Consider the following 23,607-nt stretch of genomic DNA (forward strand, 5'->3'; position numbering starts at 1 on the left):
AGGTGGATGTTTGGCAAGAGGACTAGTATCTGTTCACAGTCTGTTTCCTGGTAATGAAGGATGAGGTGTAACCTTAGCGAGAATTGGCAGGAGTTAAAATGGGAACACCTAATATTTGAAGGGAACGGATGTTGAGAAAAAGAGTGAGGATTTCAGAGCTGATGTATTTTCTTTTGTTCAAAGAATAAAATACATCCTCTCTGCCACTATGGTTTCTGACTTTTGCCTGTTTTCTGTCCTCATTTTCTCTCATTCTCTGCCTTGCTCATCACATTCCCAGTTTAGAATCCCCCCTCTGCCCTCAACCTAGATATTCCCATCGCTGGCGCCATTATACAGCGATTGGATGTCACCTTTTTGGAGAGCTTTTCCTGACCATCCTCAGTAATGTTGGGCCTTCTCCTCACCCCTGCCTCCCACCAAAACTAGGTTCTCTTCCAGACCACTTATCCCAATCAGGGATGACCCTGGTCAGTTCTTGGTCTACTTGTGCAAATCTGTCTTCCCTTCTCCAGTAGAATGAAAGCTCTTTGAGAGCCTGGGATCCTGTGTGTCTTGCTCATTGCTGTATTGCCAGCACCTAGAAGAGTACCTGGCACATATTTAACATAAATATTAGTTGAAAGGGCTTTAGGCAAATATTTGATAAGGGGGACAGAGGTAGGCGATGGGGAAAGAAATGGGTCTGTAGACCCCAGGCAACACATGGTGACCAACCTGGACTGGACGGTAGAGATGAGACAGGATAAATTCAAGAGATGTTCAGAATGTAACACTGACAAAATTTCGTGATGGACTGTTATAGGAGGTGTCAGGCAACTTTCTTGTGAAAAATCTTGCCATGAGAGGTTTGTGAACTCCTAGCATTCTTACTTGATCTCTTCATTCACTGGAAACTTAAGGGCAAAGCAATTCTTAGCCCTCCATCAAGAGCTTGCCTCGGTTCTACTCCATCCTAGAGGAGGTGTCTCAAACTCTAGGCATGAAGAAGTCTCTGTTTCTACTCAGAGCAGTTGTACCCGTCCATCCACCCATTCACCACTCAACATATTTTTTGAGCACGTAATATGTTCTAGGTATTGTCGAAGGCACTGGTGCACAGGAATGACTAAAACAACCTCCTTGCATTTATGTCCTAGAGAGGAAAGACAGACAAGCATGTCTACAAATGCTACATGCACAAGATACTTTTGGATGGTAATAATGGTGGGAGAAAAAACACTGAGACAGGATGGGATGGGGTCAGCCAGGCTGCTCTGCGTTAGATTAGATCTGAATAACAAGAAGGAGCCATGAGAAGACCTGCGAGGAGAGAGGGGTTCTGGCCTTGCCTTCATAACCTATTCCTGTTAGAAGAGTCACTGAAGGGGCACTTTGCTTTCATGTTTTAAAGAATGAAATTGAAGAGGTTGGTGGGATGGAAGCTCAACTTCAAATACTTATCAAGTTTATTTATTTTTATTTCATTTTATTTATTTATTTATTTAGTTTTTGAGATAGCGTCTCGTTCTGTTGCCCAGGCTGGAGTGCAGTGGCATGGTCTTGGCTCACTGCAACCTCTGCCTTCCAGGTTCAAGCAATTCTCCTGCCTCAGCCTCCTGAGTAGCTGGGATTATAAAGAATGCACCACCACACCCAGCCTAGCTAATTTTTGTATTTTTAGTAGAGACGGGGTTTCACCATGTTGGCCAGGCTGGTCTCAAACTCCTGACCTCAAATGATCCACCTGCCTCGGCCTCCCAAAGTGCTGGGATTAGAGGCATGAGCCACCATGCCTGTCTCATTTATTTATTTTTTTTGAGATGGAGTTTCACTCTTGTCGCCCATGCTGGAGTACAATGGTGCAATCTTGGCTCGTTGCAACCTCTGCCTCCTGGGTTCAAGTGATTCTCCTGCCTCAGCCTCCCGAGTAGCTGGGATTATAGGCATGTGCCACCACACCCGGCTAGTTTTGTATTTTTAGTAGAGACGGGGTTTCACCACGTTGGTCAGGGTGGTCTCTAACTCCTGACCTCAAGTGATTCACCTGCCTTGGCCTCCCAAAGTGCTGGGATTACAGGCACTTTGAGCCTGTAATCAGCCACCACGCCCAGCCTCGTTTTATTTTTTTGAGACAAAGTCTCTATCGCTCAGGCTGGAGTACAGTGGCGTGATCATGGCTCACTACAGCCACAAACTCCTGAGCTCAAGCATTCTCCCACTGCAATGCCTGTAGCTGGGATTACAGGCACACACCACATGCCTGGCTATTTATAAAAACTTTTTTATAGAGACGAGTGCTCACTCTGTTGCCCAGGCTGGTCTTGAACTCCCGGCCTCAAGCATTCCTCCTGCCTCAGTCTCCTAAAGTGCTGGGCATGAGCCAAACATGCCTGCTGGTTTATTTCTTATCAGCATTTTTGTTTGCCAAATCATCCTACTGCTCATTTACTTACCGAAATATTTCCCTTTCACAAGTCGTTACACAAAACATTTTAGAGATGGCTTTAAAGAACAAAATTTCTGTCAATCATAAGTGATTAATATATAATTTTCAAAAAAGGATAAAATCATAACTCTCATATAGATACAAAAATGAACATGTTAAGGATTTTATTTAATCACTGATTATTAATTATAGATGAGATATTTGGCAGATGTTATAACAGGTTCAAAGGAGAAATCAAAACAGAACAAATTTCTGTGAAGTAAAGTACTGTTGAAATTAATATACGAATTCAGGAAAACTAACTTATTCCACGATCGGGGAGGGAAGTTAGTTGAACCTCTACTGGCCAGGACAAAATTAACATGCCTATAGACAACAGTTATTTTGCACTGCTATTAGTTACCTACAATTTACAGAGTTGTAATTTCCCTGAGAATCAGAATCTAATTACCTGTAGAGGTCTCCTCTAGAGCCTCAACAGTGCATGGTTTTCCAATGAGCACATTTTTTTCCTATGTATAACCAGCCTGTCCTGTCTGCAGAATCCACACACAGACACACACACAGACACACAGACACACAGACACACAGACACACACACACACACACACACACACACACACACACACTCCCTGGGGACAACTTGCTGATCGTAAAGCTATAGAAATTCTCTGTGCTTTTTTCTTGATCTTTAGTTCATCATCAACCAAGGTGGATCTCAAGAGTGGCCTTGAAGAATGTGCTGTGGCATTGAACTTATTTCTAAGCAACAAATTTACAGACGCCTTAGAATTGCTTCGTCCCTGGTAATTTACTTTGTGTCTTTTAGATAAAATATCTTTCAGATGTTTCTGATGATTCTTTGATGTCATGCTTGTAAATTAATTTAGCTGTTCCCATCTGAATATTGATAAGCTAATTTAGTTCAGACCTCTTTGGTCACTTTTAAAATTCAATTTAGAAATCTGAGTTTTCAAATATAATTAGTAGAAAATTTCTGATTGTTTTGCATATTTTAATCTCTCTTGTTCAGATATTGTCATCTTATAAGTAGCTTTATAAGGCTTCAATTTTGCTTTCTTCAGTGAAATATTTTTATGTTTGTTCCTTTTAAATATTATTGAGAAAATTTTCCTTTGAAATGGGGAGGGGAAGAACCAGAATATGCTGATCTCAATGCTATAAAGAAATTTAAGATAAGAAGACTGTTATTGGGGTTCTCTATTTGTTCGGCAAACAAGCAATTTAATTTCAATTAATAGTACCTGTTAAGTTTTCAGATGTGGCAATAAAACCTGTGCTTGCCTGTTTACTCGGCCTTTGTCTTGACAAGAATCATCTTACATCGTGCCCTCAAACACTTGCTTAGATGAAGCTTAGACCTCATATGATAATTTCCAAGATTACTTGGGCATAAAAGTCGGCAATCTCATTCCTTACTTTGAGTGGTTACCAGGGTGACTGGACTCTGGTCATGTGAATCTTAGAGATTGATTGACCTGCTGAGGAGCTGCTATGGTAATTCTGTTAAGATTTAGAATAGCTGTAATCAAGATGGGTCAGCTATTGTTTCACAGGTTAAGAACAAATGATGAAATCGATGGTGAAGCCCTGTAGTCTAAGGAAATTTTCCAGTGTTGTCTTCAATATTTGCCTCACAATCTCCACCTTGCCCGTCCTCTGCTTTTTTCCTTCTGTCCTCCTCTGTCCCTCAGACTTCTTTGTCTCCTGTCTCTACCTCCTTTTGTCTGCTTGTCTTTCCCTCTCTCGGTCTCTCCTTCTGTCTCTTTTCTCAGCCTACTTGCCTGTCTTCTTTGGGTTTTTAAATGTTTTTATTGATGAGCCATAGTTGTACCTATTTTTGGAGTACATGTGATAATTCCTTACCTGTATACAGTGCTCAATGATCAATCAGGTTAACTGGGTTATCCATCACCTCAAACATTTATCTGTTCTTAGTGTCAGGAACATTTATAATTATTTTCTTCTAGCTATTTTGAAATAATGATAAATTATTGTTAATTATAATTTCTCTATTATTAAATACTAGAAGTTATTTCTTCCATTTAACTGTATTTTTGTATCCATTATCTCCTTTGATTTGTATTCAAACAAGTCTTTCTCTGCCACTGACACACAGCTGGTCATAACATGGAATGAAAATAAATGATTTAGTGTTGTATTCAGTCAGGTTAGTCTCCGATTTTTGTACATGTTTCAGTGTTTAAATGGCTCATGCCTGTAATCCCAGCACTTTGGGAGGCCGAGGCAGATGGATCACCTGAGGTTGGGAGTTTGAGACCAGCCTGACCAACAGGGAGAAACCGTGTCTCTACTAAAAATACAAAAAATTAGCCAGGCATGGTGGTGCATGCCTGTAATCCCAGCTACTCGGGAGGCTGAGGCAGGAGAATCACTTGAACCCGGGAGGCGGAGGTTGTGGTGAGCCGAGATTGTGCCATTGCACTTCAGCCTGGGCAACAAGAGCGAAACTCTGTCTCAAAAAAAATTAAATAAATAAAAATACTTTTCCCTCACTTGAATCATTTTTTTTTTTTTTTTGCTTGCTGAAAGAGCTTTCAGTTAAAAATGTGAGGTTTGAAACCACAATTAATGATTAACTTTGGGCTGCTCTGATTCCTTGTTGTTCTTTTGAACAGATAGTGCCCTCAATGTTCAGGACAAGCTGCAAATTACCAAAGGATGTTTAGACTATTTCCATGGAGGCAAAGAATAATGTGGCTTGCATTTGTTTTGCATGGCAGCAGGCTGTTATGCATTAATATTTAAATTAAACACAAAACCATGCATTACCATTTTACACCTTATAAATAATTAATACAGCTTAAGAAGTTTTGAGAAAATAAATGATGTTCTCATAGCCCGAAAATCTGGATGTCTGCCATCTATTAGGACTAGTTCTAGTTAACATCCTTAAGAATCCTGAAGCAGTTCTCACTGTAACTTGATGATTTGAAATATCAAGAACTTTAATCGGGAACTTCAGATAATGGGATTAGACTAGATATAAGGTCTGACAACTACTTTGGTCATGGCTCTTGTGACCAGCCTAACTTATCCCAAAATCTTGTTTGCTCTTGGCCTTTGGCTGGACAGGAGAGGGATTATTTTATATAAGCCTTTATTTTTGAAAAAATATATCAGAATCTGTCAAAAAATACATTTCCAGCTGCCTTTATTTTAGCACTTATTTCAGAGCCAAAGGCCGTATGCTGCCCCTTTTTCAACAGAAAACAGTTTGCTTGCAATCTGCCTGCAGACTGCCCTCTTGTGTTGAAATAGGGAAATGCATATTGTCCCCTTCAACCTGGAACATTTTGTTCTGCCTGTGTGGGTTTACATTGGAAAGTCCTTGGTACTTGAGTTTTTAAGAGGTTACTTTTCACCACGCATATAATTTCGGTGTTTATGGTGAAGGAATAAAGGTTACTGTGCAAGTCAGGACATGCATTTACTAGGATTTCTTATGATCAGTATTTCCATTGAATTAAAATGTCTGAATTCCCTGTGTTCTTCCCAGGGCTAAGGAGAGTATGTACCATGCCTTGGGCTACAGTACCATTGTGGTGTTGCAGGCTGTCCTGACCTTCGAGCAACAGGACATCCAGAACGGCATTTCTGCCATGAAGGACGCTTTACAAACCTGCCAAAAGTATGACGAGTCATTAAATACTTAAGATGTGACTGCAAACTTTTATGCCTGTGTGACAAAAATAATGTCATTTGCCTGACCAAAAGCTCTGTGTTTGAAATTGGCCACAGTTACAGAAAAGAAATTCAGCCTCGAAGCTGAAGGATTCCCATTTGGCATCTATATATTCCACTTTTCTTTTTGATAGCCTGGGTTCTGAGCTACAGAGATCTGGGGGGGATTTCAGTGGGATTAGCAGCAAGCATCTCTCAATATAGATGACATTAGGTACTGCATGCCAAACCAAGCCACACAAGGAACATTCTTGTTTTAAGTGGGAGATGCAAATTCATGAGGGAATGTTTTATTTGTTTAAGAAGGACCTGTTTTTGAACACTTTTGTTTGGTGAAAATGAGATAGATTTTTAGTTTTATTTTAAGCTTTACTTTGTGTATATAGGAAGACCCTATCAAAATTTTTTTCAAGGGGCAAGTTATTTTGATATCTTTTAAAAAATGATAGATGTTTCACAGTATGGAAGATGCTTGGTTTGTGGACATTTAGGAATATTCAAGAATCCAGGAATGGCTGGCTGCAGCACCCTGATCAGATAGATGGGAGGAAATGACCCCTGTTGCTGTCAATTGCTTGATGTGCCCCCATAGGACTAGGGCAGAAGGTTCATGATCAGAAGGTTAACATGGGTGAAATTACATCCTGATGTAATTGTGTTGTAAGCTCCTCAAATGAAGAGAGCTTCCAAATATTGCACTTTAACTTCATTTTTAACCTGTGGAGAATTTTACCACAAATACTGATTTTAGTTATAGGGATAAGGGAAGGTACTTTGGAGGTTAGTTTTCACTGGTGTGTGTGGGTTTCCCCACGTGGTGTTCAGTAGCACAGACTGAGTTCCCACAAATGGCTAGCCAGTGCTGCATGTAGAGTGTTGGAAAAGGATGATCTGTGTCCTATAGACTTCAGGGTTTAGAGTTTCAGCTTTTTGACTCTTTGGTGTGATAGTGACTGAAATGAATGTCAAATGAAAATGAACTCAGCCTGATTTTTTTTTCTATTTTCTATCTCCCTTTTTATTTATTCAATGTAGATATAGGAAAAAATACACAGTTGTAGAATCTTTCTCAAGTCTTCTTTCTAGAGGATCCCTGGAGCAACTGAGTGAAGGTAAAAGTCATTTAAAAGATCACTTTTTTCCTTGATTTTAATAGTTAAATGATCATCTCATAAAATTCCATACTGAAGTATATAAAGTAAATGGAATGTCTTTTTCTCTTCCCTATCATACTCACCCTCCGGAAGCAACCATTGTTAATAGTTCATTTTGAAGCCTTTTCTGTGTACATACTCAAATACATAAATAAGGTACACATAAGGTTTTTGTTGTTGCTCATGGATTGTTCATTTTTTTTTTTTGCAAGCATAGAATCACATAATAGGTGTTGTCCTACAATGTGAATTTGACATTGACACTTCCCCAGATCGTTACATGTGAGTGTTTAACAGCTGTGTGGTATTCCATAGGATTGATACACTGTACTTTACTTGGCTTTTCTCTATGGTTTTTATTTTTTCACTGATATGAATAATGGTGTCCTAGAATCCTTATACATATGGATTCATGCATTTTAAAAAGTTATTTCATAAGATAGATTCCTAAAAGTGGAAGAACCAGGACTGACAGTTTGAAAACTTACTATATTTATAGGTATTCCCAGTTTTTTTCTACATATAGGTCAGTTTATATTCTTAGCATTCATCTTTGAGAGTTTCAGTTTTCCACAAGCTATTAAAAATTTTTTTCAAAGTGAAAGTAATTTTGATATCTTTTAAAAATGATAATGTTTCACAGTATGGAAGATGCTTGGTTTGTGGACATTTAGGAATATTCAAGAATCCAGGAATGGCTGGCTGCGGCACCCTGATCAGATAGATGGGAGGAAATGACCCCTGTTGCTGTCAATTGCTTGACGTGCCCCCTGGGACTAGGGCAGAAGGTTCATGATCAGTTCTGTCTTTTCAGTGTTACACTCTAGTCCACAATAGTTTACAAGAAAGGAGCATCTAAATATTCCTGTAGAAGGAAAAAAAAATGTCCTTCAAATGTCACTATTGTAGAATAAAGCTTTTGCCATCCCAGGAGAATCTGTGCCTGTATTGCCATTGTCAAACATGTTCTCTGAAGAGGTAACACAAAATACTAGAATATATCATACTAGAGAACACAAAATACAAAGCTACTAGAAGTAGCTTTGGCTGATTAGAGCAAGAGCAATTCTGGATATTGCTGTCAGAGTAGTTTCTAATGGTCAAGTATATGTCAGACATATTTTTGAGTGTGTTTTATTAGGAAGTTTTGTTTATTTTGTTAGATGAGTATTATCAACTTGTTATGGACGTTAGAGAAGTTGGGAACATTTGCATGATGTGAAGCTAGAGTATTGATTATAGGAGAGGAATTATGAGACATTTCACATCTTTGGGACTTATTTCAAAGGGGCATGATGTTGACCCCAAAACCGTGGTCAGACAGAATGGCATTTCATTGGTCATTCTAGGCAGCTGAAACCCATCATCTTTTTCTCTAGAAACTGACCTCCAACTATTTATAAGAATGTATTTATCCCCTTGACTTCGGATAGAATATGTCTGCATATTTTCCATCTTTGGGCTGCTTGTGTAAATTAGTCCCGTTAGACCTAAAGTTCACTAAAATGGGTTAATGAGAAATCAAATAGGCCCAAAAGAAATTGAACCCTTTTGTTTTATTCTCCTTTCTGTTACTCGCTCTATGGTTTCCCTCTAGTGGCCCATTGACCTCTGCCTCCCTTTTGCCTTTTGGTATGAAGGCTGATATTTGAGATTTTTTTTAGCTGCATTTTGGCATGAATGACATGGTATTTTTTATATGAGTATAAATAATAATAATAATTTGGCCGGGTGTGGTGGCTCACACCTGTAATCCCAGCACTTTGGGAGGCCGAGGCGGGTGGATCACGAGGTCAGGAGTTCCAGACGAGCCTGGCCAACATGGTGAAACCCCGTCTCTACTAGAAATATAAAAATTAGCCAGGCATGGTGGCGCACACCTGTAGTCCCAGCTGCTCAGGAGGCTGAGGCAGGAGCTTGAACCCAGGAGGTGGAGGTTGCAGTGAGCTGAGATCGCGCCACTGCACTCCTGCCTGGGTGACAGAGTGATACTCTGTCTCAAAAATAATAATAATAATTTGAAACATAAGATGATAATGCTCCTTTTTTTTTTTTTTTTTTTTGAGACCAAGTCTCACTCTGTTGCCCAGGCTGGAGTGCAGTGGCATGATCTCAGCTCACTGCAAGCTCCGCCTCCCAGGTTTACACCATTCTTCTGCCTCAGCCTCCCGAGTAGCTGGGATTACAGGTGCCCGCCATCACGCCTGGCTAATTTTTTGTATTTTTAGTAGAGACGGGGTTTCACCACGTTAGCCAGGATGTCTCAATCTCCTGACCTCGTGATCCGCCCACCTCAGCCTCCCAAAGTACTGGGATTACAGGTGTGAGCCACCGTGCCCAGCCGATAATCCTCCATTTTTAAAAAGCATCCTGTATGTGCCATATACTGTCCTTGTTGCTTTTCTTAACATTAACCAATCTAACCTCCTCTTTGTAGACTTGGAACTGATCAGAGTTATAAACAAGTGGCCAGGATTCGCCACCTAGCAGAGTAGGGTTAACTGATCATCTGCCTTTCCCTAAGCCACAACTCTTCCACTGTAACCCACACTTTCTCCTGTAGGCAAGTAGAGAAGGGCATGAAATGTGTCATACACGGATGAAGGAAATAATGAATTATTTCTGTGTTAGTCATCTTGAAAATAGATGATACTGTGTTGTTATATTTTTATAATGTCTTTGAACAATGGCACTTTAGGAAATCTGGAATAAGGTAGAAAATTACTTTTTACTAATTATAAAAAGTAGGCTGGGCCTGGTGGCTTGTGCCTGTAATCCCAGCTACTCGGGAGGCTAAGGTGGGAGGATCCCTTGAGCCCAGGAGGTGGAGTGTATTAGTCCATTTTCACACTACTCTAAAGAACTGCCCAGGACTGGGTAATTTATAAAGGAAAGAGGTTTAATTGACTCATAGTTCTGCATAGCTGGGGAGACCTCAGGAAACTTAAAGTCATGGCAGAAGGCAAAGAGGAAGCAAGGTACCTTCTTCACAAGGTGGCAGGAAGGAGAAGTGCATGTAGGAGGAACTTGTCAAACACTTATAAAACCATCAGATCTCGTGAGAACTGACTCACTGTCATGAGAACAGCATGGGAGAAACCACCCCCATGATCCAAACATCTCCCACCAGTTCCCACCCTTGATACAAGGGGATTATGGGGATTACAATTCAAGATGAGATTTGGGTGAGGACACAAAGCCTAACCATATCACAGAGGTTGCAGTGAGTGCAGATCATGCCCCTGTACTCCACCCTGGGTGACAGAGCAAGACCCTGTCTCTACATAAATTAAAAAAATAAACTAATAAACTTGTGACTATAGCCTATTATGAAATACAGGTTTATTTAGACTTTCATATCTAAAAGCAGTGCTTAGCTAACATTATATCAGTGCACCATGAAGATATTTACTCCTGTGGACTAAGGAATTTATAATTAAGAAATATTCTGGTAGTTACTTACTCATAAGTGCCTAATGGCTAATTTTGAGAACTAAAGAACTATGCAATGTAAATCAACCACAGTGAAAGAATAACACTTTTATAAATTAAGCTGTATTTTATTCTTAGTGAGTTTGGCTGTCAACTGCAACCCAAACAGACTTTGTGTTCAAGGGAGCATGTCAAAACATTGTAGCTTTAGTGTGTGATTTGTTTTTCCTCTTGGTAATTTTCATTTACATCCTTGCGTGTCTGGTTGTCTACAGGAGTGAGTATATTTCATTAAACTTTTCATGGGTTTAATGTGGAACATACTAGTTCTTTTCTCTTGTGGCTGGCGGATTGCCCCAAATGGGTTTCAAATTGCCTTTACAAACAGATATTTAAATGCAGTGAGTGCCTAGGATGTGAAAGGGATTTAATATGACAGATACTTATTTGCAGAATACAAAGTTCAAACTCTCATGCCTTTTCTGTCTGCCTTGTTGTCACATCCCCATGCTGCTCTTAAATTTGTTCATCTTTCACTTAACCCTGATCTGCCCACCCATCTGCTCAGATCTCTGCAGGGACTGACTCACTGTTGCTTCCTGAATCAAGTGCAGACTCTAACATTCAAGGCCGTTTATAATTGAGCCTTGACTTAGCCCTTCCAGCCTCATTGATGTCTCCTCCCTTGACTGGCTTTTCCTGAAGGTGCTCTTGGCTTTCCTTGCTCCTGTTACCAGCACACTCCCCTCCGCCCCCCATCCCCCACCGCTGCCATCACCACCACGGACTTCATCCCCTCTGCATGTACCCCAAGCCAGCAATCTGTATTCCTGAGCAGACTTTCATAGCTCATAATTCCTGGTTCTCACTCTGTTACAGAATTACCTAGGAAGAGGATATTCAGGTGACTGGGTAAAAATAAGTTGCCAGTTGGTATCCCGCTGAACACAGCTAGAAAATCACTAGGCACACTTTGAGGAGAGGTGTTCTGAAGGACTGAGACCCTGACTGTGGATGTGCAGGCTGTAACTCCTCAAGTTTGGTCTGTTAATGGCTTTGACCCCATCTTTCTGTGTACTGTTGAAGACCTTAGCTGCAGAGGTGCTTCTTTGTAAATTAAACATTGGAATATGAGCATGGCAGGAACTTGAACCAATTTATGAGAACCAGTGGGTTGTACGTGTGTGTAGGGTGGGGGTGGCATCTATGTGTATAAGTGCAAGAAAGTACTTGTTGTCATCTAAGTCTATTTAGCACTAATCCCAATAATAAGAAATACCCTATTTTCAGTCACACTCCACATAAAAATGCTTTCTGCTTTCTGAGCTTTTACCAAAAAGCAGTGACATGGATCATGGACAGTAATCTCAGTGCACGTAGTTAGCACTGATCCAGTGCTTACTCTGTATCATGAGCTCTGTGTGCAGCACTTCATTTGATCCTTCAGCTGTGAACTAGAGGCGGTGTTAGTGGCCTTTATAAATGAGGAAACCAGCAGAGAGGGGACGAGGTCCTATAGCTCGTACGTGGCAGAGCCTTTTTAGCAGCCCAGGCTCCTAAATACCCCAGGCTCATTTACTTAAATATCATGCCACTTTGCATCCCATGGATAGAGCAAGAATCTGCTGACTTGTGTATGGAAAAAAGTAAAGATTTGTCTTTCCATCCTCTGCAAGTATAATGGGTGGTTGGGAAGCTAGGGTGTGTGTTTTGGGGTACTCCGCAGGTCCCTGGGATGCACAGAGCCCCACCTAACCCCTTTTTGTGAGTACCTTGTTCTTGTGCTAGACATCTACATGATCAAATTAGCCTGAAACTGGGGTAGTGCTACCTCTTTCTATATCAGGTCTTCATGTGTGAGGAGTCTTAACGTGGCCGTGCAGGACGTTTCTTTTTCACCGAGCTCTAGAGAATTGCTGCTTTCTTTTCAGGTAGCTAATGTGTCTGGTTAGTGTCATGGTTACCATACCTTCATATTTTAGAAGCTAGCATTCATACGTTTAATTTAGTTTTTTTCAACTTTTAAAACTGTGTGAAAGTTTTTTTTTTTCTTTCTTTTTGAGATGGAGTTTCACTCTTGTTGCCTGGGCTGGAGTGCAATGGCGCTATCTCGGCTCACTGCAACCTCCACCTCCCGGGTTCAAGTGATTCTCCTACCTCAGCCTCCCAAATAGCTGGGATTACAGGCATGTGCCACCACGCCTGGCTAATTTTTGTATTTTTAGTAGAGATGGGGTTTCTGCCTGTTGGTCAGGCTGGTCTCGATCTCCTGACCTCAGGTGATCCACCCACCTCGGCCTCCCAAAGTGCTGGGATTACAGGCGTGAACCACCACGCACAGCCAAAGTTTTATGTTACTAATTAAGTTAAAAAATAAGTGGTTTCCTTTTTTAAAAAAGTGCTTTTAAATGTTCATTTCCCCTTGTGAGTTGAGTTTGCGTCTCTGATACGAAGTGACTGACTCTTTGCAGTTACATTTGAATGGGGATGACTTCCCTGAACACTTCACACATTCCAGGAAAATCTTCCTGACAAAGTGAGAAATGGGGTTATCATTCCACTTTTGTGGAAGCACAAGGGCAATCTAAGTTTTGGGGTCTCTCTTGGGTTCATTTATCTGCCAGTCTTTCCTGAACATCACAGAGCAATCACTTTGGATGTGTGATTTTACTTAATATAATTTTATTTGTTTTTTGTAGAGGAAATGCATGCTGAAATCTGTTATGCCGAGTGTCTCCTACAGAAAGCTGCACTCACGTTTGTGCAGGTAATGAATATTTGGCTTGGAATTAGTATTGGCTGGGAAGACTGCCAGTGCTGCATAGAAAAATGTGGTGCATTCTATGTCAAAGCTTCAGTTCTTTTGACTTAGAGTTGTAATGGCAAATATTTGTTATTCTGATAAACTTTGGCTGAAAAAAGATGCTAGAGAGCTTTGTTCCTCCTCTACTGCACTTAAGAATCTATTTCAAATTGCACTCCACTGGGAATCATTGCCCTTTAAAGACTGTGTCTTTAAAGAAACTAGGCCAGGCAGGGTGGCTCACGCCTGTAATCCTAGCAGTTTGGGAGGCTGAGGTGGGCAGATCACCTGAGGTCCAGAGTTCGAGACAAGCCTGGCCAACATGGTGAAACCCTGTCTCTACTGAAAATACAAAAAAAAAATTAGCCAGGCATGGTGGCGGGCGCCTGTAATCCCAGCTACCCAGGAGGCTGAGGCAGGAAAATCACTTGAACCTGGGAGGCGGAGATTTCCGTGAGCCAAGGTCCTACCACTGCACTTCAGCTTGGGTGACAGAGCAAGACTTTGTCTCAAAAACAAAAAAAGAAACTTTAAAGAAACTGCTTTGCAACCGTCACATCTAATTTTAAGATGCATCTGTGTGAAAACCGGGAGAGTATTCTCCTTTGCATTTTCTACTGGTAGAGTCCGCACATGGGAGTGGCCCGGGCAGAGGAAGTGTCCCCTGTTACACCACTCGCCTCAGTCAAGTTCAGTTATGCATGCATAGCGTGTACACTTCAAATTTTATTTTTCCCCTTCTTTCTATATTCTCATTCTCCTTTCTTTTATTTCTTCCTTTGGAAGAGCAGTTTTTAGAAGTCACTAAACAATTAATCCTTTTCTTATGATCCATTTTAATTTCACCTCTGGGAACTGATACAGTCAGTACCTTGCCTATTTCTGTATCTTCTAATGCTTCTGTAAAACATAAATTTTCACATAATGGCTTCATGGGTGATAGTGATGGCTACAGTGAGGGTGAGGTGGGGTAGAGATTGTAAGAAATCAGAAAGAAATTCAGCTGTGAAATGGAAAATCTTCCCTCACTCACAATCTTTTTTTTTTTTTTTTTGGTGGGGAAGGGGTGGCAGGGTGGTTGGAGCCTCATTCTGTCACCCAGGCTGGAGTACAGTGGCACAATCTCGGCTCACTGCAACGTCTGCCTCCTGGGTTCAAGCAGTTCTTCTGTCTCAGTCCCCCAAGTAGCTGGGATTACAGACGTGTGCCACCATGCCTGGCTAATTTTTGTATTTTCAGTAGAGACAGGGTTTCACCATATTGGTCAGGCTGGTCTCGAACTCCTGACCTCAGGTGTTCTACCCACCTCGGCCTCCCAAAGTGCTGGGATTATAGACGTGAACCACTGCGCCCGGCCACAATCTTTTAAATTATTGACAGTTGCTTCTTTCTTTTCCTGGAGGTTTACCTCTTGGGTTGGATTCTGGTTTAGTAAAACGGAATCACTGTAGCCCATGACCCTGTTTCCTAAAACCCAGACATTACAAAGACTGGTTGATAACAACAGTCTTACTGCCTCAGTAAGCATCATATGATAGTCATGGAGGCCCAAGTTTTTTTCTGTTTTCCAAACAGGGATTTGGCAATCAAATCTGGGATTTGAAGGCTTATTTTATATTTGGGGATTTGAAATTAAAGAGATATCCATGTTTGTCCCCTCTTCCTCATGACTCCCACCCAGTCACCTTTATATTCATGCTGCTTTAGCCTTTTAAAGATTGTGCAGCTCCGTCTCTTCCTATCATTGTTCTAGAAGAAGTGCTTATCTACTCTTTGCTGGACTGCACGGCAACCTAGTGACTTTCCCTCTCTAATTTCTTTTACCTTCAGCTCATTCCCTATTCTGCAGTTGAGGGTTGAGTAACCTCTTAAAAATGAGTCTCTGACCTGGTCACTTCTCTGCTTCAGCATTCAGTAGCTCTGATTGATTGAGTATGGCAGTATTCTGTATCAGAATGTCACAAATGAGGGGGGTACTTTTTCAAACAAAACTGGTACCTCCTCTCTATGTTCCCTACCCGCCCCCTGCACTTTACAGGTGTCCTTGAAAGCCACTGACGGGGTTGCATACTTGAGTAGCATGGCTGGAGGTAGCTTTCTTAACTCCTTGGTCATTCTCTTTGCAATAGATTCTTCAGCAGTGTGGAATTACATATGCACACATGGCCAAACCCATCATGATCCTTAATGCCACCCTGTCTTTCCACTTGAGTTTTACTTTGCTTACAAATTCACATCTGCTTTGCCTTTCTATACCTGTCCAGTTTCTAATTATTTTTGTGCTTAAAGCACCAATGCTTCCAGGAGGCATGTCTGGCCCTCTCCATGCCACTACTTTGTGTTCTCATGACATCCCATGCATGATCCCGTCCCCGTGCATGGCTCCCTCCCCGTGCTTGACGCCCTCCCTTAACATATTGTATTACTTTCATCTGTTTTTGCATTTGGGTGCCTGGTATAAAATAGGCATTAAGTTTAAGTTTGATGAATCCTGAAATGAAATATGTTTGTTTGTTTTTTTTTGACGTATATTTCAAGCTAATTTAAGAAATTCTTTTCTGGTTGGTATTGGATTTTATGTAATCATAAGATTCCTTAATTTAAGAAGATAAACATTGAATTTCATATCTATTGATTCTTATAATAATTAGAACATTAAATATTTAAGCAATTAATGAAATTAGTAAATGAAATTCAGTTTTTCTTTTGCTACAGAAGGATGCTTAAGTACACGAGAAATACATATCAGAGCATCTTTCTTTTTTCTTCTTTTTATTTATTTTTTTGAGGTGGAGTCTCGCTCTGTCACCAGGCTGGAGTGTAGTGGCGCGATCTTGGCTCACTGCAACCTCCACCTCCCAGGTTCAAGTGATTCTCCTGCCTCAGCCTCCCGAGTAGCTGCGACTACAGGCACCCGCCACCATGCCTGGCTAATTTCTGTATTTTTAGTAGAGATGGGGTTTCACCATGTTGGCCAGGATGGTCTTGATCTCCTGACCTGGTGATCCACCCGCCTCGGCCTCCCAAAGTGCTGGGATTACAGGCGTGAGCCACCGCGCCCAGCCAGAGCATCTTTCTGATATCAATAGACTAGAAAAACTTTCTCTCTGGATATGCAAAACGTAGGACTGTCTCCACTAGTACCATCTATTAGAGTAACTTCCTTCAAGTGGTTATTTGATGTAATTTATTGTCTTAGAATCCTAGAATGCTGACCCCGAAAATGCCATTCATCTAGGCCAACAGCCTCAATTTTATGGTCGATGACAATCAGATAAACAGAATTGAAGTGGTGTTGTTTTCCTAAAACAAAATTGTATAGTAGTGACAGCCATTTCAGAAACCAGACCAGTTATTTTGGGCCTAGAAATGTGTGTTAGTAAAATTCGCAACATTAAAAAGACTCTGACTGCTAAAGTACTCTGTGAAAGAAGGACCATTGTCCCATTTACTGGGTGTAATGTACTGGAAGGTTTGGCCTTAGAGCAGATTGTTAAAGTCATCCATTTTACATTCTATTAAACCCAGAAGAAAATTGCTCAGTAGATGTCAATGTTTATTAAAATAATTTGGACCGCATATGGCCCCTAATTGGTGAGGATTACCTCCTTAGTAATATAAAATAATTAGGTATATCTCCCAATGCTATCCCTCCCCCCTCCCCCCACCCCACAACAGTCCCCAGAGTGTGATATTCCCCTTCCTGTGTCCATGTGATCTCATTGTTCAATTCCCACCTATGAGTGAGAATATGCGGTGTTTGGTTTTTTGTTCTTGCGATAGTTTACTGAGAATGATGGTTTCCAATTTCATCCATAACTAACCTGCACAATGTGCACATGTACCCTAAAACTTAAAGTGTAATAAAAATAAATAAATAAATAAATAAATAAATAAAATAAAATAAAATAAAATAAAAAATTAAAAAAAAATAATTGAAGGATTTTACAAGTATTTTGTTTTTGTTGTCCTCTAATGTGGAAGAAAAATTACCCCAAAAACTTTTAAATGTAAAGCAAGAGTATGTGTTAATTTCAAAATTATGTCCTCAAAATACTTTTTTGTTTGTTTGTTTTTGTTTTTCTAATCACACAAACACACAACTGTGGGGACAATTTAAAATTTTTTGCTAAATAATCTAATTTTTTAACTGAATTATTTTCAGGATGAAAATATGATCAACTTCATCAAAGGTGGACTCAAAATTAGAACAAGTTACCAAATATATAAGTAAGTTAAAAAGTAAGATGTGGTTTGTAAATAATTTTGTGCTGTATACTCCTTTGTTTTTCACAGTTCTCCTAAATTAAGTTTGACTAGGATTTTTTTTTTTTTTTTTGAGACGGAGTCTCACTCTGTCACCCAGGTTGGAGTGCAGTGGCGCAATCTCGGCTCACTGCAAGCTCCGCCTCCCGGGTTCACGCCATTCTCCTGCCTCAGCCTCCCGAATAGCTGGGACTACAGGCGCCCGCCACCACGCCCGGCTAATTTTTTGTATTTTTAGTAGAGACGGGGTTTCACTGTGTTAGTCAGGATGGTCTCGATCTCCTGACCTCATTATCCGCCCGCCTCAGCCTCCCGAAGTGCTGGGATTACACGTGTGAGCCACCACGCCTGGCCTGACTAGGATTTTTTATTTGGTGTTGGTAAAAATGAACTTAATTTTTGGTTGAGTGTGTATTCAGTGTTATAGGACAACAGAATTTAAGTTTAAATACAATTTTAAGAGCTAGCTGAAAATAAAGCTACTGACATAATTTCTGATTAGATAATTTTAGTTTTCTCTCTCCTTAGAACAGTTTATAAATTTAAAATTATAGTAATATCTTTGGTTCAGACTCCAGAGCGGCACTGCCCAGTAGAACTTTCTGCAATAGATGGAAATGTTCAGCTGAGGTGGCCATAGCATTGTTCATATCCTTATTGATTTTTATCCAGTTGTCTGTTATTTACTCAGAGTGTTAAAGGCTCTAAGTTTGAATCTGGAGTCATCCCTTTCTTCCTTTAGTTCTGTCAGTGTTTGCCTCATATATTTAGGAGCTCTGTTGCTAGGCTTTTATAATATGTGTTTATAATTCTTCTGTCTTCCTAATGAATTAACCTTTTCATCATCTTGAAATGTCTCTGTTTAACTTTGGTGATATTCCTTGTCTTGAAATCTGTTATGTCTAATATTCGTATAGGCACTCATGCTTTTTATAATTAGTCTTTGCATGGGATATATTCTTCTACTTTAAACCTATTTTTGTTTTCATATTTAAATTGTATTTTTAAATATTTAAATTGTATTTCTTGTAGATTCACATAGCTGGGCAGTTGAATGTTTGCACTTGTGACTACCATTTTGCTTTTTCTCTTTGCCTCATCTGTTCTCTCCCCCTTTTTTCCTGTCTTCTTTTGCTTTAATAACATTTTTAAAACTGTTGTTCTCTTAGCTGTACTCTCTAATTTTTTTGTGGTTGCTCTAGTGTTTATAATATTCTTTTTAAGTTATTACAGTCAACTTATAGTTAATATTGTAACACTGGACATAAATTATAAGATGTTTGCAAAAGTGTAATTTCATTCACCACATTTTGCCCTTTATGATATATATATATATTTTTTTGCGACCGAGACCTTGCTTTGTTGCCCAGGCTGGAGTGCAGTGGTGTGATCTCAGCTCACTGCAACCTCTGCCTCCTGGGTTCAAGCAACTCTCCTGACTCAGCCTCCCGAGCAGCTAGGACTACAGGCACTTACCACCACGGCCAGCTAATTTTTGTGTTTTTAGTAAAGATGGGGTTTCACCATATTGACCGGGCTGGTCTCGAACTCCTGAACTCGTGATCCACCCACCTTGGCCTCCCAAAGCGCTGGGATTACAGGCATGAGCCACTGCGCCTGGCCCTTTGTGCTATTTTTATGATGTATAGCAGATTTACGTATATTTTAAACCCTACAATGCGGTGTCAGACTTTCTCTTTAATCAGTTGTATGTTGTAGTCTTCTCTCTTTACCCATATTCTTACCATTTTTCATATTCTTATTCAAAATGGTAAATATATTTCCTGTTTACTTTCAGACTAAAAACGTCCTTTAGCATTTCTTATAGGGTGTCAGCTTTCAACAAATTCTGTTTTCATTTATCTTAAAATATATTTACTTTTTACTTTTTCTTTTCAAGGTTATTTTTGCTAACTATAGTTTTCTGAGTCAGTGGGTTTTTTTCCTTCTTTCAGCCCTTTAAAACTGGCTTCCTATTGTATTAAAGCCTGTGTTATTCAGTTTTTCATTTCTATTATTGTTCCCCTATATATAATGGGTCTTTTCTTCTGGCTTTTTTGAAAACTGACTAGTTTGTATCTTTGGGTCTCAGTAGTTTGACTATGATGTGCCTAAGTGTGGTTTTGAGAAATTTGTGGTCATAATTTTTCAAACTTTTTTTTTCTGCCCCATTCTTACTTTCTTCTCTCCTGAGACTCCTACTTTTTTCCCTTCATTTTCCACTGTGTAAAAATATGTTTTAAATGTATATTTTGATTTTTCCACAATTTGTAATAGTTACTTGTGGGAAAGTTAATCTGACATAAGCTACCCTACCATTACTGGTAGCAGAACCAAAATTTAGTATTTTAAGAGGTACTTTCACTGAAAATCCTTTCACAAAACTGTGTTTCATTCAAAATCCTGGAAGGGGGTGGTAGATCTTGGGTACCTGACATGCTGTTGTATAGATTTCTTTGTGAAATATTTTTAGAAGGTATAAATGAATGTTAAATTCAATGCTAATTGCTGTTTTAGTCATCAAAACTTAAAAATACTAAAGGATTCAAATAGGACTGTAGAGGCAAAGACATACAGGTATACCTCAGAGATATTTTGGGTTCCAGACCACTACAATAAAGTGACTATTGCAATAAAGTGAGTCACACAAACTTTTTGGTTTCCTGCTGCATATAAAAGTTACGTTGATACTGTACTGTATTCTGTTAAGTCTGACAATACCATTATGTCTAAAAAATATACATACCTTAATTGATAAACACTTTTTTGCTAAAAAATGCTAACAATTATCTCAGCCTTCAGCAGGTCATAATCTTTTTGTTGGTAGAGGTCTTGCGTCCATGTTGATGGCTGCTGACATTCAGGGTGGTGGTTGCTGAAGGTTGGGGTGGCTATGGCAATTTTTTACAAAGGGACAGCAGTGAAGTTTGCCATACCTATTGACTTTTCCTTTCATAAAAGATTTTTCTATAGCATGCAATACCACTTGATGGCACTTTACCCACAGGAGAACTTCTTTCAGAGTTAGATCCATGCTCTCAAATTTTGCTGCTGCTTTATCAGCTAAGTTTATTTAATATTCCAAATCCTTTGTTGTCATTTCAACAGTGTTTATGGCATCTTTACCGGGAGTAGATTTCGTCTCAGGAAACTGCTTTCTTGCTTATCCATAAGAGGCAACTCCTCATCCATTAAAGTTTCATCATGAGATGGCAGCAGTCAGTCTCATCTTCAGGCTCCACTTCTAATTCTAGTTCTCTTTCTGTTTCTGACACCTCTGAAGTTACTTTCTCCACCAAAGTCTTGAACCCCTTAGAATGACCCATGAGGGTTGAAATCAACTTCTTCCAAACTCCTGCTAATGTGGACGTTTTGACTTCCTTCCATGAATCACGAATGTTCTTTATGATAGGTAGAATGATGAATCCTTTCCAGAAGGTTTTCTGTTTCCTTTCCCTGGATCCATTAGAGGAATCACTATGGCAGCAATAGCCTTATAAAATGTACTTTTTAAATAATAAGACTTGAAGGTCAAAATTACTTCTTGATCCATGGGCTGCAGAATGGATGTTGTGTTAGTAGGCATGAAAACAATATAATCCTTGCATACATCTCTTTCAGAACTCTTAGGTGACTAGGTGCATTTTCAGTGAGCAATAATACTTTGAAATTAATGTTTTTTTTCTGAGCAGTGGATCTCAACAGTAGACTGAAAATATTTAGTAAACCATGCTGTAAATAGATGTGCTATCATCCAGGCTTTGTTGTTTTAATTATAGAGCATGGGCAGAGTAGATTTAGGACAATTAAGGGCCTTAGGATATTTGGAATGGTAAGTGAACATTGGCTTCCATTTAAAGTCACCAGTTCCATTAGCCCCTAACAAGAGTCAGCCTGAGCTTTGAAGTTTTGAAGCCAGGCATTGACTTCTCCTCTCTAGATATGAAAGTTCTAGATAGCATCTTCTTCCAATAGAAGACCATTTTGTCTACACTGAAAATTTGTTGTTTAGTGCAGCCACCTTTGTCAGTGATCTTAGCTAGATATTCTGGATAACTTGCTACAGCTCCTACATAAGCACTTGCAGCTTCACTTTGCACTTTTTTTTTTTTTGGGAGATGGAGTCTCCCTTTGTCGCCCAGGCTGGAGTGCAGTGGCATGATCTGAGCTCACTGCAACCTCCGTCTCCCAGGTTCAAGTGATTCTTCTGCTTTAGCCTCCCGAGTAGCTGAGGCTACAGGCGTGCACCACCATGCCTGGCTAATTTTTGTATTTTTAGTAGAGACAAGGTTTCACCATGCTTGGCCAGGCTGGTCTCAAACTCCTGACCTCATGATCCGCCCACCTTGGCCACCCAAAGTGCTAAGATTACAGGTGTGAGCCACCGCGCCCGGCTGCACTTTTTTGTTATAGAGATGGTGTCTTTCCTTAAATTCATGAAACAACCTCTGTTAGCTTCCAACATTTTTTTCTTCAGCTTCCTCACCTCTCTCAGCCTATATAGAGTTGAAGAGTTAGGGTCTTGTTCTGGATTAGGCTTTGGCTTAAGGGAGTGTTGTGGGTGGTTTGTTCTATCCAGACCACTATAGCTTTCTCCACATCAGCAATAGGGCTGTTTTGTTTTCTTATCATTTGTGCATTCACTGAAGTAGCACTTTTAATTTTCTTCAAGAACTTTTCTTTTGCACTTACAAGTTGACTAACTGTTTGGCACAAGAGGCCTAGCTTTCAGCCTGTCTTGGCTTTTGACATGCCTTCCTCACTACGCTTAATTATTTCTAGTTTTTGATTTCAAATGAGAGAGGTGCGAATCTTCCTTTCGCTTGAACACTGAGAGGCCACTGTAGAGTTACCAATTGGCCTAATTTCAATATTGTTTTGTCTGAGGGAATAGGGAGGCCTGAGGAGGAGAGAGATGAAGGAACAGCCTGTCAGTAGAGCAGTCAGAACACACACAACATTTATTGATAACTTTTGCTCTTATATGGGTGTGGTTCATGGCACCCTGAAACAATTACTGTAGTAGTAACATTTAAGATCTCCCATCACAGGTCACCATTAACAGATACAGTAATAACTAAAAAGTTTGGAAATTTTATGAGAATTACTGAAATGTGACCCTGAAACACAAAGTGAGCACATATTGTTGGAAAAATGGCGTCGATAGACTTGCTCAACACAGAGTTGCCACAAATCTTCAATTTGTAAAAAATGCAGTATCCGCAAATTGCAATAAAACAAGGTATGCCTTTACATATCAGTGAAATGAACCGCGGGGTTTTTTGAAAGAGACAGCATGTGTGTGTGTACACACACATGGACTTACACACACACACACACACTTACCTGGAAATTCAAAATATACTAAATTCCTTTATATAGATAGGCCCTTTCAAAACAGTGAAGAAAGATAGGTACTTTAGTAAATGTTTTTGGGAAAATTGTTCATTTTATAGAAAAATCATTAAGATGAAAAAAGTCCATATAGGTTTAATATTAAAAGATTTAAAAAGAATTCTAGCAGGAAACCTAAGAAAGTACTTTTATAATTCTTAAATATAAAGGCTTTAAACTTTTTTTTTATTTTTTCACTTTGAAATAATTTGAAAATTATTACAAGAAATTTCCATATACTCTTCACTCAGATTTATAAATATTAATATTCTGCAGAAGCACAGTACAATTATTAAAATCAGGAAACTGACATGGATACAGTATTAATATTTACTCCATGGCCTTTACTCACATTTCTCCAGTTGTCTCATCAATGCCCTTTTTCTGGCTCAGGATCCAACCTG

At 39.7% G+C, this 23,607-nt stretch overlaps 1 protein-coding gene across 3 annotated transcripts in view; it reads left to right on the forward strand.

Annotated features, from left to right (window-relative positions):
- TTC39B (tetratricopeptide repeat domain 39B) overlaps positions 1-23,607 on the forward strand; it is a 141,267-nt gene that overhangs the window by 87,953 nt on the left and 29,707 nt on the right. For all 3 annotated transcript variants that reach the window (XM_031014796.3, XM_063696365.1, XM_055350800.2), the window contains 5 exons: positions 3,124-3,234; positions 5,970-6,101; positions 7,190-7,266; positions 13,440-13,507; positions 17,709-17,773. In XM_031014796.3, coding sequence (XP_030870656.1) covers positions 3,124-3,234; positions 5,970-6,101; positions 7,190-7,266; positions 13,440-13,507; positions 17,709-17,773 — 453 coding nt within the window. The remainder of the gene's footprint in view (positions 1-3,123; positions 3,235-5,969; positions 6,102-7,189; positions 7,267-13,439; positions 13,508-17,708; positions 17,774-23,607) is intronic.

This window comes from Gorilla gorilla, chromosome 13 (assembly GCF_029281585.2).
Source record: "Gorilla gorilla gorilla isolate KB3781 chromosome 13, NHGRI_mGorGor1-v2.1_pri, whole genome shotgun sequence".
Lineage (NCBI taxonomy): Eukaryota > Metazoa > Chordata > Mammalia > Primates > Hominidae > Gorilla > Gorilla gorilla.